This window comes from Polistes canadensis, unplaced genomic scaffold, assembly GCF_001313835.1.
Source record: "Polistes canadensis isolate GaletaPanama2010 unplaced genomic scaffold, ASM131383v1 scaffold_25, whole genome shotgun sequence".
NCBI classification, from domain to species: Eukaryota; Metazoa; Arthropoda; class Insecta; order Hymenoptera; family Vespidae; genus Polistes; species Polistes canadensis.
In genome coordinates this window covers 737,332-754,847 of record NW_014569572.1, presented here as the reverse complement: position 1 = coordinate 754,847, position 17,516 = coordinate 737,332, and the positions used below count along the sequence as shown (strand labels likewise).

Below are 17,516 nucleotides of genomic sequence, written 5' to 3'. Positions count from 1 at the left end.
AGTGATTAAATTAGCATTGATATTATTTGACGGGTTTTATATCGTTGCTTGGACTTTGGGGTATCGTAATCTGCGAGCCAAAGGGACATTAGGAAGAAAGAGGAGCACACAACGTCAGCGACAAAAATTGTCAGATAAGGGGGAGGGCGGAGGGGTGGAAGGAGTGGGAGCTTGAGTCTCGTTAGTCAAGGCAAAGTCTAACAAACGATTATTCGGCGGTTCGTTTCGTGGCTGGAAGCCAGAAAACGATCGTTCGACCTTTTGCTTTCTCTCTCTCTCTCTTTCTCTCTAGTTTCCTTGACGACCACCAGTTTTCACAGTCTTTCTGTTCAACATCAAAAGATTCTGCGTTAACGATCGTTCAATCAGGTTTTTTTTCGAATAATTCTTAGTAAGCAATTTATTTTGTTATAATTTTATCCAACGATAAGTCCAAGTCCTTCGAGACAAAAAGAAAGAGTGAGAGAGAGAGAGAGAGAGAGAGAGAGAAAGAAAAAAAAAGAAATAAAATAAAATATCGATCGTTCGCGGTTGTTGGTGATTATGACGTAAGGCGTTTTATACCATATATATATGTATAGATATATATATATATAGATATAACGCAACATATATCGGCTAGTGGAAACGAGGTGCTCCACAACGGCATGTCACGTGTTCGAGAGCAGCACTTGAGGGTTCTGTTCCCGATCCCTCACACAAGTAGTACTGCTGCTTCTTCATGTTACTAGGGCCCTCGATCTTCGATCCTTCCGTCTGAAACTTCCACGGACATGAATACATAAGCGAATGTATTTACATATCGGAAATAGGGCTAGTCATGTAAAATCAATATAATCGATCTTATGCTGTCTTCGTTCGACGTGCTATCATCATTTTTCAAATTTCAAATTATATTCAGATAACATTAATATGTCTTTTTTTTTTTTCAATTATTCAGTATGTTTCTTTTTCGTTAGTTTGTAATACATATCGTTGTTTCGAACGTGCAATGATTCGACGTAAGTATTTTTATTGAGAAAAAAAAATAATAATTGATTCTATTATAAGGGTATTATTTAAGTGGACTAATAAAAAGAGGACATTTTACCCTTTAAAATAGTTTTGATTTGAAGTCTCTACGACTTTCCGTTCGGAAGATATGGATATTTTAATTTATCATTCATAATTCTCAATAATCACTGTACGCGTAGTAGTAATAGTATGCGTACGCGAGGCGTAGTAAGTAGTAAAAACTACTTGATTCCAAGAATTTATGTAGGTCACCGTGTCAATGACTTTTGTGAATGAAATTATAATATATAGGTCAGTGGATCAATATATATACTTTTTACATATATTAAAATATCTCCGAAACTAAAAATCATAGAGACTTCGAACAAAGACCATATTAAAGGATAAATTTTTATCCATTTTATAATTATATCAGAAATTGTTTATTAACAATTTGTGATAAACAATTTGCTTGTAAACAATTGTCAAACAATTTTTTTATTTTATTACATAAATAATATTGTTGTGAATACATGTACATGATAAAACATTTAATAATTTGTTATTAACAATTTGTTGTAAACAATTTTTTGTTTCAAAAAGAGAAATATTTCGATGAAAAAAAGAGGAATTTTTATAAATCTAACCTAAAAAGATACAGAGTTCATAAAGTAAATTGAAGGACATTTCTAAAGGTTTTAGGAAGTAAGCTAAGGAAATAGGAAATTCAATTTTGAGTTCTAAATGTGTACAAGAAGTTGGAGTATAGAGAAAATAGAGTGGTTGACTAAGCCTTTGAAGATACACAGCGTAAAGGGAAGTGTATAAAATGTCAGAATGTGATAGTAGTAGTACGCAGAAGGAGGAAAAATACACAAATTCTTGATTAAATAAAATTGAATTAGATTTTTGTCGAATTAAAATTAAACACAATATCCCAAGAAAACATGCATACCACATACACACCCAAGAGACGTGAATTATTCCAAGTAATAATTAACTTTTCAAAAGCAGAATTCTAGAATATATTCAATATTTGTTAAATAAATTAAGGAAATTCAGTCGCAGCCAAAATGAATACTAACGCTTCCGGCAATTTATTTCGTACAAACTAAAATGCACTTTCAAAATGAAAAATATATTTTACACTCGTTTATGTTAATCGATACGAATACGTGGTTTCAGGAATAAAAAAAAAACAATTTAGAGAATCGAAAGTATACGTGAAAATAAATATTTTCGAAACAGTCAATACCAAATGTTGTTAACAATTAGACGTCTGATTTGATAATATATTATTTTTGGAAGTTTACTTTTGACAGGAACTATCTTACTTTTGCAAATTGAATTCTGGCAAATGCTCTTTTTGCAATATTTTTATTTTTTTATTTCTTTTTTTCTTTTACTAAAAGAGAAGAGATAGATACACATTATTTCTTACTTCGCGAAGTAAAAATGAAGAAGTACATCTACAGACGGAAAAGATAGGAGCTTTGAATTTTCTTTAGTAAGTTCGGAACACCTTAAAAAGATAGCTTTTTTCCTTTCGAGTATATGAAATGTTTCGTCTCTTGATATTTTCCTCGTTCAATGAATAGGATGCGTTACAAAATGAGATGTTCCTTTTAAACAAAAAGAAAGCAGGGTAGCGGGGTGGTGGAAAGAGGGGGTAAAAAAAAAGAAGAAATGCCAGGGTAGTCAGAAAAATACTCGCTCAATCAGACTGAAATTGTGCGACTCTTGGAAAAACGTCGACGAGGATTGCACAAAATTGATTCCCATCTAGAGTTGGAAAAAGATTTAACGTAAAATTACTCTGATTGTACCACAGTTCTTAATAAAGATATTTGTTGAATATTTATCGAGATATTTTATTCAACTGGTATTTTTCCAACCATCATTATCGAAATTTTTATATTAGAGAAAATCAAAACGTAAACCAGTAATTACTTGATTATTTTATTTCAGACACAATAGGTGGAGATTTATGAATATAACACGTTTATCTTGTTTAATAATTAATTACAATAAAAATATTTTTAACGAAGATAACGAGTAACACGAGCAACACAATTTTTTTCTATTACTTGTAAATGTGGAATTATATATATTTGATCGAAGAGAAAAAACAATTCGATTTATACGCGTTACAATTAAAATATGACTGATATAAAGTAATCAATGCAATTAACTAATCATTTTGAGAAATTCACTAACGCAATTACTTTATGCATTTGCAATTGACAGATAAGACTTTATTAAGCCGTAGTACTACGGTTTAAGTATTAAATACCAAAGTTACTTATAGATTACGATGAAACACGTTCCATAAGGTGAAGAAGGTTAAACCGACTAAAATACTTTGTAATTTTAATGAGAAGCTGTGGGCTTTGTCAGAAGGAGGAAGAACGACTGCTTTACCACGTGGAGAAAGTTTCCTGCTAGGGGAAAGTTATTCCGCAGAAATTACTGCTACATTGCTCGTAAAAAGTGGAGCCAATTTGCGTTTGAGAATTCTGCGTTTCCTGTTCTCTCGTAAACGTTTAAGCTTGTTCTCTCGTACTATGTAAATACGGAAAAGCTGAAACAGACAGCAGGTAGGTCGTTCACCGGAGACATCTGAAGCGTGCAAATTTCTCACGATAATATTGAAAGTGATTTTCTCTATAATTGTGACGCATTTAAATCAATATGACACACCGTTCAATTAAATTATTATTCTTCAATTAATGTCAATCTGACAAGTGGATAATTAAACGTTACAGGGTTTTTTCGTTATTATATATTTTTTTGTTTTTCAAATAATTAATCATTTAATTTGACGTTAAAACTTGTATTATCTTAATCTGTTTTTTTTTTTTTTTTTTTTTTTTTTTAATTAATTATAGCAATATATATTTGAACGTTTATTTCTATGAGAGACAATTTATACGCGATTGTCAACTTTCTGAAGTTAGATGAAAATGTATTTGCGAGTATAGTCAAGACGAATGATAAGACAATTGGTAAGATAGGTAGAATTTCAAGGAGAATCCTCGTCTAAGCGACATTCTCGAATGGACTGGCATTCGTCTCACTTCCATTACTTGCGAAGAGACAAGCCCAAAGTGATATAACGTAACGGAGCAGGGAATCACCGCGCGAAAGCTAACGATTATAATCTAAGGTTAACATACATACAACTGTAAAGCATAGTATAAGGAAAATGAACGTTCTGAGAATCCCCCTAAATCCTGAATAACGTCGTTTTACTATATTACCTCTGTATAGATATATTCGAAACTATTGTGGAAGTAAATAATACTAGCTAAACTAGTATCTAGTAGGGTACTACTAGCATCTTTCAATTTACAAGAATATCACAGGTAAATTCAAAGTCCAAGCGAAACGAATTCTCGTATTAACTTTGTGAACGAGTCCTGAGGGAAAATCTCTAATTTATCGGTATTAACTGCACATCCGAGAAATTAGATTTCACGAAAAATAATTTCAAAAGAAACGAAATATAATTATTATTATTAATACCTACAACAACCCTAATGTATAAATTATTATTCTTAAAGATATCAATAAATTATCTATAACATTTTTCAATTACGATTTACTTAAATGATATTTTCAAACTAATTCGCGCGTATTCGATTCGTTTTAGAAGAACGAAAATTGAACAATGTGCTTCGATAGATAGTTCTGATATCGCTCGAGGTAATAACGTTATAAGCATTGAAATTCTTAAACGACGAAAGAAGAAATTTATTCCCGACAGGAAGCGTCCTCGCCGTCGTCGTACTTTTACGTTTACGTGAGTTCTCCTCCGTTCCATTTCTCTTTACGTTTTTCTTTCTTAATCTATAAACGAAGAGTTTATCAAAAAGACTTCTGCGATTGAACGGATATTAAAAATACGATTATATATATATATATATATAAGTTTGCACACAACCGCGCACACATATGCAAAATTGAATATAGAAACGGGTTGAGAGAAAATAGATATTAATCTTATTGAAGAAAGAAAACGAATAAATGAAACGATAATTGTGATAAGTATAATAACATTTCATATTAATACGATATTTATAACTTCGACAGAGTTAAAATACAGATCGCAAAATATGATTAATCGATCGTTCGTAATTTAATTGAAAGATTTACATGTTGTTAAATTAAAACCATTTAACAATGATAAGTTAATAAATCGAAGATCTTCAAAATGGAATATTTTACTTACATTACAAGGATGAACGGTGCAACTTATGAGAGTAGGGTCGCCAGTAACAACCGTTACAACTCGTGTAAGATAACCTCCGTATGCCGGAATATCAGACGGTCATCGGGTACCCTACGTGTACGCATGTATATACATAGATACGTAATATGTACTTAACTACATAAGGATGTATACATATATATAAGTACATACTACTTCTATTACTACTACTACTACTACAACTACTACTACTACTACTACTACTACGTTCCTCATGCTCATCTGCAGTAACCTCGACAAAGTGGAGCAGACGATATTGCACCGTATCGAACGATGTACGTAGGACGGTTTTAGCAAAACATTAAGTTAAGTTTAATAGAATGTCAGTGGGGGATTCAACTATATTAAATATACCAACATCGTGTAATTAATAATTATTATTAAATATGTAATAATATAAATATTATTTCTATCATAAATACTTTTTTAAATATTATATTTCTTATATAATATCTTTTTTAATTTAACAATGTTTCTCAATATGATTATTCAAATCTACATTTCTAACGACGAATGTAAAATAGATCTATGAGTGTGTACTAATATTCTAATGAATAAAATAATCAATGGTTTCTAGCGTGCCATCAAGTCAAGCACGGTGTTCAAGCAGTGTTCGGTCCTTCGGACCCTATACTCGGTCAACACATACACAGCATCTGTGATGCACTCGACATTCCGCATCTCGAGGCCAGGCTGGACCTGGACGCGGAAGCGAAAGAGTTCAGTATCAATTTACATCCCGCACAAAGTTTACTCAACGGCGCTTATCAGGACGTCATGGAATTTCTCAATTGGACCAAGGTGGGAATCATTTACGAGGAGGATTACGGTAAGTCAAATATAATTAATATCAAATATTATTATTATTATTATTATTATTATTACTACGAGAGAGAAAATCTTAACGTTACGATTAAACGGGATAACGCCAAAAATCATCTCATCTGTGTCCTTTTTTTTTTTTTTTTAATATAAAGAGGAGAGAAAAAATAAAACGGGTTAACACTTAAGAAATCACCGGTATTATAATCTTCGTTAGAATGGTTTTCCACACCCCCGTCTAAGAGATAAATCGTATACGATAAAATTTGCGAGAGAAGATGGAAAGACCTTTGGGTAATAATTCTCAGTCGTTGGCCATAAAGCCTTTTTTTTTTTTTTTTTTTTTTTTTTTTCTTCTTTTAGGCATTTGGCAGCTAGCTCTATATTTCACTTTCATGACCCTAATTCAAGAAGAAGAAGAAGAAGCTTTGGCTCTGAATATCCCTTCTTCGTTTCATTAATCGTTTCTTTTGCATACACTCTCGAACCATCGTGGAAATAAGTGAAAACGTTAGAAGAGAATCCTTTCTTTTATTTTTTTTTTATTTTTTTTTGTTTTTCCACCAAGGATCCATCCTAAAAAAAAAAAAAGAATCTTGAAAGACACGCGCCAAGATGATTGGAGGAAAAAAGAGAGGCCAAGTACTCTTACGTTATTCTCCATGTTCTATTTTTATCGCGGAACATTAAAAAACGTAGTTGCATATTCATAATCTCGTCGTAGGGTGATACGTTGTTAGGTCACATAGGTAGATATTTAGAAGTACTACTCGATCAAGAAGACTCTTGTTATCGGATTTACGTTCCGAACGTTTGACGATTTAATCTTACTTCTTCTTCTTCTTTTTTTTTTCCTATTTTTTTTTTTACGTTCCCTGCAGATCGTCCTTCCCGATTAAAATTCAAATTAAAGCGTAAACGAATAGAGTGAGGTGGGTGATGGGGGAATAGGGGGAGGGGAAGGGGAGTAGAATGAAAGAATAGGTAGCTCGATTTCTCAACTTTCTTCAAAGAATTTAGCATAAAAAAAAGTATCATCTACTTACATATAGATATATCCTAACGCCTCCCGAGAAATTAAACGAACTTTTTTTTAATCCCCAGAAATATAAGATTTCATTTTTAAAGATTATTCGAAGTCAAATAATGAGACGTAAAACAATATGCATACTGAGAGATTTTCAAAACGGGTGGATGGAAGGGGGGTAAGAGGGGGAAGGGAAATACGAGTAAAACTCGTCCGAAGCCATAAGTCAACTCGATTCGTAGAGCTTCCTGTTTCCTGGAACATGTAGGTGAGTGAGAATCGATCGAACATTTCGGAAAGAAGAAAAGGTCCGCAGTAACAACATCGAGTCCGTGTCGTTCACCCTAAATCCGTTTCCGATCTACGAACTTTTCCTCCGTAGGGGTTCATTTTAGTTAGTCCAATTCTTCGATCGGTTAAATCATCAAAATGACTTTTTTCTTTTTATTTTTTTTTTTACAATCGATTTAATGGTATATCTGAGGAGAGGAACATTGATTGACAAACTAATTGAAAGAATTTGTATATTCAAATAAATCATACACTGCAACCACGTGTTTGACGAATTTGTTTTTGAGAAAAGTTATTCGTATGGAAACGTATAAAGGAAGGAAGGAAGGAAGGACCGTGTCTCGTTCGTTTTCGAATTTTCGGTTTTATTCTAACTGTGGCCTCTAACGATCCGTGACCACTTTGAGCAGTAACACTTTTTACGACTAACACGTTTGTTCAAATTTCTTTCAAGAGAGGAGAGAGTACACTTTTATCTCGACAAAGGCGTTTTAGCTACTGGCAACTTGTTTGAATAGACCACACACGAACTAGTTTTCAATTCTATCTTAGGTTTCTGTTTACTTCGCGTCACGCATCGTAAAAAAGAAAAAGAAAAAGAAAAAGCAAGAAAGCAAACCAATATAACGTAGTTCGAATATTCGAAAAGATTGTGAATTAAATGTAAAATACCAAACGTGATATAAAAGTTCTTCATCATTTATTTCAACGTTAATTTAAACCGCGTAACCTTTTTTTTATGATAAAAATAATTCAGTATCTTCCATCAAAATCGAGAAGAAGATCGACAAATATAGTTACCCCTTCAAAGAAGAGATCCCTATTTTCTTTTTCTTCCTCTCGAAGTTTTAACCCTCGAAATCCCCGTGCCAACCTCGATTATTCGCACCCTACTGAAAAGGGGGATTCGAAGGCATCTCTTTATAACATATATATATTTTTTACGATACCCGAGAACACCTCTAAAAAAAAGAATTCTAAAATTCATCCAATGTAACGAGAGTTTTTATTAATTTTGTTGCCACTTACACTCACTTTCTCTCTCTCTCTCTCTCTCTCTCTCTCTATTTGAAATTCGTTCGACGATCAATTTCGTTGCCTTCGTTTTCCAAGTTTTTATTTTAATCCTTCTTTCGAATGACAATTAGTTTTAAATGGAGAAAAAAAAACAAAAATGCTAATATCCATGACAGACATTTACTTCCTTGGATTGAACCGAATCGAAACGTAGCTTAAAAGCTTAAAGCTTCAAGTATACACCCTGGCTGGGTATCCTTCTTTATCGTAGAAAAGCAGAAAAAAAAAAAGAAAAAAGGATATTCCGCGTAACCGCTTCTTCGAAGACTGGTTCGTTCGTACCCTTGCCAACCTGATTCTGTGTCCCTACGCCCTAAGAATCGGCAATGAGCCTTCGAATACGGCCATCACCAACCATTGTGGAACTTCCAAGACTCTTATTCTCCCGAATAAGCTTGCCCTTTTCCTTCAACCTCTTACATTCTATACCGCCTTCCTTCATTTTCCTCCTGTCGGCCTTTTCTCCCGTTTTCCCTTCTTCTTCTTCTTCTTTCTCTTCTTCTTCCTTCTTCAACCCCATGTTCCTTGAGAAACATCCAGGACAATGGAGTCACGGACGAGAAAACGAATCGTCACGCCGAACACGCGGCTTCGTATCTCGATATTTCGTTCCTGCGAACGTCTAACTTTGTAGACTTTTTCCAAATTCTAACACGATCTTACCAAGTAAGAAGAAGAAGAGGAAGAAGAGGAAGAAGATGAAGAAGTAGATTCACTTCGTAACGTTAATTCGAACTTGTTTGATAGCAACAAGGAGTAACAAAAATACAAAGTTAAATAAAGAGGAAGAAAATAAGAAGTAGTAAAAGAATGAAGGTAAATGAAGGGAAGACAAGATTTCAAAAAAAGTAGGATTCCTGACTGAAAAAGGAAGAATCGCTAAGTTTTTGAGAATTTTTATATTTCGTTCTTGCGAAAAAGACTCTATATCTTTCTCTCTCTCTCTCTTTCTCTTTCTCTTTACCTTCTCTTTTACAACGAATGTCTATAAATCTTTCTGAAAAGCAGCTCACCCTTTTTCTCGCTTCTTTCAACTTGAAATAGCGAAACACACCGAGAGACACGAAAGACCGGTAAATGTGAATTCTTATCACAGTTTTCTACGAAAGATAGAGAATGCAAGACACTCCTCGGGAGAAGTAAAAAATTACAAATGACTCCCGGTTACTCGTTTCTTGGCACTATTTCTCTCTTTCTCTCTTTCTCTTTCTCTTTCTCTCAATGTATATTCCAAAGAAATAAAAAAAATTTGGAATTCAGTACCAAATGATTCTTTGGTACGATTAATCGATCGAGAAACTATCCAAACTCTCTGATTATTTTTCAACTTAACTTTTATCGATATTTAAATCCAAGAGCTTTTCTATTATTTCAAATCATTTTCCGATATACGATAAAAGAAAAATAGTGGATAACATTTTCTTTACCTTTTTCTTATTTTTTTTTATTTTATTTTTCTATTACCTTTTTTGCAGTTAGTCTAATTGTACTTTTTAATATTTTATATAATGTATACTATATTATATTGATTTTCCTTCTTTTATTACCACTCATCCATAATTCTATTCTTTCATCCATCTGAGATTTTTCTTCTTTTTTTTTTTTTCTACAATACAATTTTGTTCTCTCTCTCTCTCTTCCTTATATTTTATTTTTTCATAAGACAGTGAGAATATTTCGTTTAGAAGAAGATATATATCGTAAGTGGGTGTCATTAGAAGGAATAAAAACCGATATATAATAATTCTCCACTTTCTCGAAAGCCACAGGCACATTCTCGAAGCATCTCCCTAGAGAAATTATATTTTTCGAAGGACCAGCTGTCGCTTCTGGCTACGACGGTTAGTCCCTTTTTCCCTTTTTTCGTTTTTTCCTTTCGTTTCTTTTCTCTGCATACGATTTCCTCTTACTCATGTTCGAAAACCCGAAAACGAGTAGATTCGATGTCACCGATGTAAGATTTATTTGGATCTTCATTTTGTGTTACCTTTAAAGGATCCACATTCGAAAAAGATTTTAATTAAATTGATTACGACAGAAAGTTTGGAAAATTAACAACTGAATGATTTCTATATTATTAATTGTAACACAAATTAAATTTTACTTATTTTATTAAAAACACATACCACTCACACACACAGACATTCCATTTACGGTATCCTACATTGTTATCCACTTTTCAAATAAATTTGATATTCCTTTCATTTTAATATTTATGTTGTAAATTTGTAATCCAAATTTTGTACGTTTCACAACGTGCTCGAGGATTTTTTTTCTTTTTTCTTTTTTGTTTGTCATCCTCGGTCATTTGTTAAAGTCACTTTTTCTCTCGAATGATGACAGATAATTAGAATTATCATAGACGTACAATATATTCCTCTGTTATGAGCTATAACGGATAAAACTCGTTCGTGCGCGTTAACGAAGTAATCCCGAAAAAGTTATTCGTTTAAAATAGAACAAGAAAGAAAGAAAGAGAAAGAAAAGAAAAGAAAAAGGGGAAGAGTAATACACGAATGTCTAAAGTTAGAGCAGGATGATGAATTTACTTATATTTTGTACAGTACACCGCAAGAAGAACAAAAAAAAAGAAAAAAAAGAAAGGGATGGAGACTTATGTAGAAAAAGTATTTCACGACGTGAACAAAAATATTCCAACTTTAATTTGGTAATTAATTATTACGCTAACAAACTGGCTTATTATTTCTCCACCCTCCCTCCCTCCCTCCCTCTTCCTCTTTCTTCTTCTCCCCTCACCACTTTATCAAGAATAAAAAACGATCGCGTCTACGTGCGCGTGATGAGTTTATTTAAAAAGATTGATAGACGCGATGTTTATTCATCTGAAGGAAAAGAAAAAGTAAAAGAGAAAGAGAAATATTTATATATAATATATTGAAGAGTTGTTGGTTGGATAGAAAGGGTTTTTTTGGGGGGAGTGGAATAGGTAGGAAGTGGGTGGTTGTGGGCTTAGTAGTTTCGTAGATTTCGATATGTGGATACAACTACGAGAGAGAAAGAGAGAAAGAGAGGGAAATAGAGACGTTAGACGTAGAGATAACGTAATACGCTTTCGAACGGGGATTTAGAAGATCCATCAGGGTTTCGTTTGCGCCGTCGACGTTTACCTTGAAAGATTAGCTTGACTTCGGATGTTCTTGTCCACCGGGAGAAGCGGAAGAGATCGTATTCGATGTCGTGCGATCCTTCGATGTTTGCGAGGGGAAAGTAGGAGGTGGGATGGGGTGGAGTGGGGTTGTCGAGTAAGTAGAAACGCGAGGGTTGAAAATAGAAAGAGAGAGATAGAGAATAAGGAAATAGGAAGGAGATGAAAGTAAGACTTGCGACGAGTTGAGTTATCCTGGATCTACTTCCTTCCTGGAAACGACTAGGGAGACTTGTAAGAGAGAGTGAGTGTGGGAGAGAGAAAGAGGAGTGAGAGTGAGTGGCGAAACTCTCGCAGGAACTTGGATGCGAACGAACTCGAACCTAGGGGAAGACCCACAAGTCGAGATGATACCTTGATTACTCAGGCACTGCAAAGTATTGATTTCATCGGGTAGCGCGATTCACGGGTTTCGGTCCCCATTAAACCGAACGAGCTAATAATAGACGACCAATTATTGAACTACTACACCAAATATACATACACACACGAGCGCACACTTCTTTCTTGTCTCATTCATTCTCTCTTTTTTCTTGTTTTTTTCCTTTTTTTTTTCTTTTGTATTTACCCCCTTAGCATATCTCTATTATTTAAAATGGCACGAGAAAGAGAAAGTAAGCTTCAAGATTGTCCCCGTAAAATGACACGCGTTAAATATTTCGTTTCATTGTGAATGTGGTGCAAGGTTTTGATATGGTACAAGTTTATGCATAAATTTTTAACCCCTTTCTCTTTCTCTCAACCGTAATAGACCTCGAAACTTTAATATTTTATCTATTCAAAGTTCATCACGCTTTCATACACGCCCAACCGATCCGTATACGGTGAAATCTCATTGTTCGTTTCTGTTACACACCTCTGAACCCGTAGACTAAATTATTACTTCTGGTGATTCGTAAACTATCTTTTTTTTTCTTTTCTTTAAGGGTGATTTTATTCGTTCGGAGAGAAAACCACAAAATTCGCGTACTCTTTCGAATGTTCAACGAGTTTATCTCAATCGTTCGCGAAAGATTTGAAAAAAAAAAAAAAAAAAGAAAAAAATTATCTTAAAAAGTACAATTTGACGAGAAGAGAAAAAAATAAAAAATAAAAATCGATCAATCAAGTAAAAGTTCAAACGTGTTTCAGGATTGGTGAAGTTACGTGAACTCGTGAGATCGCCCAAATCTTGCGAGATGGAAGTTCATCTCAGACAAGCCGACCCAGACTCTTACAGTCAAGTCTTGTCCGAGATGAAAAGCAAGGAAATTCGAAATCTCATCGTGGATACGAGACCGGATCACATGCATCACTTTTTACGAAAGGTAAAAGGGAAAAAACATTTGTCGATTTAAACGGCTTACATTCTCTCTCTCTCTCTCTCTCTCTCTCTCTCTCTCTTTTACATTTTTAAAACTTATCATTTATTCGCAATTTTTACAGATATTACAGCTCCAGATGAACGATTACAAGTATCACTACCTCTTTACGACTTTCGTAAGTAATATTAACTTAAAAGTACTTTGACGAAGGGTAGGTGGACGGGGGGATAGGGGGTGGATAATGCAAAAGTCATGTAAGAAGAAGGTTTTTTTTTTGGGGGATTTTTTTTATTTAAGTCCCGTTTTTCTTATTTCTTTTTCTCGTGCAACTTCTTTTCCACGTGGCGTAAAGGATATCGAGACTTTCGACCTCGAAGATTTCAAGTACAATTTCGTCAATATCACTGCCTTCCGTTTGGTCGACGCCGATGACGTGGGGGTGCGAGGCATCCTCAGGGATATGGAACGTTATCAGCCAGCCGGAAATACGATTCTGAATAAGTCGAAAGTTATTCAGGTGAGTATACGATTGCTTATCTCTCACGTAGATATCGTCGCTTGCTTTTATATAAAATCTAGAATATTTTCACGATCTATTTCACAAGATAAAAAAAAAGTACATATATATATATATATATATATATATATATATATTTATTTAACACGTTCACGAGAGTATCGTATTTTCCGAATGTGTTTTACCATCGGAAAAAGAAAATCGCTCGAATTCCTAGATTTTTATTTCGCCGGAAGAAAAATGCAAATTTCAATGATATGATTTAATTGGAACATTTGTTGTACACAGTTTTAGTGCATGTATCACTGATTGTACAAATTGGCATGAACATTTTCAAAAATAATAAATGACTAACTCGAAGAAGAAGAAGAAGAAAAAGAAATTCAATTTATTCTTCAACAAATAACTAACAATAAGTATATAGTTTCATTTGATATTATAGCATATCGTTTTATTCGCGCTAACGTTATACGCGCGGATAACTTTATTGGGTCTCTTTCTCTCTCCCTCTCTGAACAAAAAGAATATAATGGAAAAATGAAATTGCACAGCGTGAAAAATAATAATAATAATTATAATAATAATAATAAAAGTTGCTCGAAGCGACGACGACAATGAGTGTAACACGACGACACGTTTATAGCAATGACCAACAACGTTTCTCGAATAATATCGTGTTATTAGAATTATACGAAATGTTTTTTACGACAATCGAGTCTTTCGAGCTTTTTTAAACGACGTTTATTATTCCCTCGTCACGGGGATTTTACTTGAAAAAGGATAAATTATGGTTTAACTTAACGCTTGATCTTTTTGTTCTTAAAAGTAACAATTTTGTTTCCTACGTCGCGATTAAAAAATATTTTTCAAAATCTGCTGGTATAACGCTTCGAAAATATTAATCAATATTGAAGTTGTACATTTTCAACGAAATGTTTGTTCAATATTTCTTTTTCTTCTTCTTCCTCTTCATCTTGTAACGTGGCTTAAGAAGAAAAAGAAAAATATATCTATTAATTTGAAATATTTTGTCGACTAATCAAATTCTCGTTTTACTTCCAATCTAGGTAAGAGATCAGGTATAGGAAGATATATATTATTATTATTATTATAATATATACGTCAATGTTATAGCTTTCTTTCTCATAGTTACGCGATTATAAGATCGTAGATGGTGGTATAAGGTTGGACAATTTTTTGGGAGGATAGTTTTTTCTTTAGAAAAACGTTCTAATCTGCATAGAAATTGGATGAGAAGCTTGTACAGATATATTATGATTCACGCGCGATGAGTAGATTATACGGTCGAAATTTTGTCGCTTTTCTTCTTATTCTTTTTCTTTTTTTTTTTTTTATTTATTCACTCGTTTCTTTTTTGGAACGGTCACAAGGCCGGTTTTCTTCCTATATATTAACAAATATTACGTAAGGATACTTTGGTCCTGCGTGTTCATATTACGGATCCTTTCCCCCTGTTCTTGTCGAGAAAAATTCATCGCACGTAATTGCATAAATCGGGTTTAGTTCGAGCTAAAAGGAAGACTCTCTCTCTCTTTCTCTTTCTCTTTCTCTTTTAGTTTGGCCATGCTCCCATTTCATATCCGTAGAAGCCGAATAGTATTCGGAGAATATCTAGTCATTCATTTTACGAAAATCCTCGATCGTTACAAACTATCATCATCTTTTTACCTTCATAAAATCGGTTAACATTCAATCGACGTTTGGATCAGTAGCTTTCTTTTTTTTTTTTTTTTGAAAAGCACGATATAAGTAATTTTTGTAATTCGAAATTATTATCGTATCGTATCGAATATTTCATTATATTATAATATATTACAAATATATATTTTATCGTGTTTAAACATTAACAAGAATAATCACGAGGATAATTTATTTCTCGTATACTCTTATGTAAATATAATATTCGATTAATTATTAACAAGTAAACTAACTTTATTACGATTCTAGTCGTTTTTACGTAGGAAAGCAAAACAGAGAGAGGAGAGAGAAAGAGAATGAAATTACAATTGACATTTTTTTTTTATCGATTTCGGTACAAATCGTCGAGTTTGCGGAAAACAAATCGAATTAATATGAACTTGAGTTAAGAGTCCATTATCGTAAATTACTTTGTAAAGGAACATTATTATTATTAATCGAAAAGAATAATTCTCGACGAAAAGCAGCAAACCTTTTATTTTTATAATATAACACAAAATTATTATTAATTATTGCAAAAACAGTTATTACTACTTGTCATCTGCGAATTTGTTTTAAATTAATGCTAATTAAAATAAATGTGAAAAGATAAAAAAAATTGAAATACATTTAATCGCATATGCGTCACAGTTAAGTCTAAACAAGAAGAGTTATAATAAATTATGAAACTTAAAAAAGTGTAGTATAAAAAAAATGTACTTCCGTTATGTTTATTACCTCGCAACACAACTAGCGAGGTAGGTAATCGTTGTCTTAACATTTTACGCGAGCTTGATGATCTAAAACGAAGTGAAAAGTTTACAATGCTACGACGTAGGGCATCGGGGAGGGATCGGGATGGGACGGGGGGGGGGGGGAAGAGAAACGACGTACAAAGTTTGCTTTAGGATAGAAAATGTGTTTACGAAGAATAATAGGAACAAAGCGGCGCGTACGGAATAACAAAATGTTTTTGTAATAAAAAAGAGAAAAACAAAAAAAAAAAAGGAGAAAATGTGAAAGAGTAGAAATGTAGAAAGAAAGTAAAGATATGAAGCAGGGAAAGGACAAGAGAAAGAGAGATATAGAGAGAGGGGAAAAAAAAGAAGAAAAGAAGAAAATATAACTGGATTGTATATTTTTCTTTTGAAAAAAAAAACTGATAAAAGTATGAAAGGTACTAAGAATAACAAAGTTTTCCATCCATATTATATATTACACTTCTTATCCTTACATTGCATTCTTACATATGAAAACGCGTTTAAAATTAAAAATTAATCAAACAAATAAAAATTGTTTTAAATTATTCATTTTTTACTCGCTAAAGCGAACGTTACAATTGTTCATATTTCATGTCGGTAGACTCGTGAAAAATTTGCCTTCGCATTTTTCTTTTGTTATTCTACTTTTAAAACGCGAGATTATTTTATGCATTAACAACAATAAGTCAAATATAATATGATAGAAAGGAAGGGAAAAAGTAATGTTATTATTTTCGATAGTTACGAATAGGTAAAACTTGAAAAGATAAATTACGTAGACTAACGGGGGATTCTTTATCTTCGAAATAAAAAACCGATATGATGGTGAATGAGAAAGTAGACGAAGTTTGTCCTTTTACGAGAAGGACTCCTTCGAGTACGATACGAAATCACAGTTTTAGTCAGGAAACGCATTCCCCCATGGCCGTTTTACGCACACCACTTAGGTACTTCTTCTAAGTTCCATCAAGCACTGACTTTTTCTTCTTTCGTTTAGTCCTGTATGTGTTGTGTATGTGTATATATGTATATAAAGAAACAAGCTAAGCGACCGCTTTAACTTAACGATACCAAAGCGTCTAGCAAGAAGTTCACTCGCAATCAACGTCGTTACATTACCGAGGAAACTAAAGAAAGCAAAGTTGAAAGAAAGGGGAGTAAAAAGAAAGTAAAGAAAACAAAAAATTTATATGTATGTATATATATATATACAGTAAGAAGGAAAGGGAAAGTATAAGGGATAAAGAGGCATCTTTAGAGAGATGCGTTTGCTAGATAAGCGTAACTTATCCTGTTTTTGTGCGAATCTTGAAAAGAAATGTGGACGATTAAGAGAAGGACTACTGCGATCTTTAATCTTAAAAAAGAAAAAAGGAAAAAATCATAATAGAAGGAAATAAAATATGAACGTATGAGAAATATCACAAAAATGTCTATTGCAACCTTGTATCTATTACACTCTTATGGAACAACCAATAATTATCTTTTTGATATCGAATCATATTTTTCTTCTTTTTTTCTTTTTTCAAAAGAAAAATAATTAAAACATTCCGAAAAATGTGGGGGCCAAAGAATAGGATAGAATTTAAT

General features: G+C 33.1%; 1 protein-coding gene across 7 annotated transcripts in view; it reads left to right on the top strand.

The window, feature by feature from the left end:
• The window catches only part of LOC106783794 (glutamate receptor ionotropic, kainate 2), a 79,793-nt gene that overhangs the window by 27,690 nt on the left and 34,587 nt on the right, over positions 1–17,516 (top strand). For all 7 annotated transcript variants that reach the window (XM_014742665.1, XM_014742663.1, XM_014742664.1 and 4 more), the window contains exons 4-7: positions 5,841–6,092; positions 12,778–12,953; positions 13,072–13,125; positions 13,303–13,467. In XM_014742665.1, coding sequence (XP_014598151.1) covers positions 5,841–6,092; positions 12,778–12,953; positions 13,072–13,125; positions 13,303–13,467 — 647 coding nt within the window. The remainder of the gene's footprint in view (positions 1–5,840; positions 6,093–12,777; positions 12,954–13,071; positions 13,126–13,302; positions 13,468–17,516) is intronic.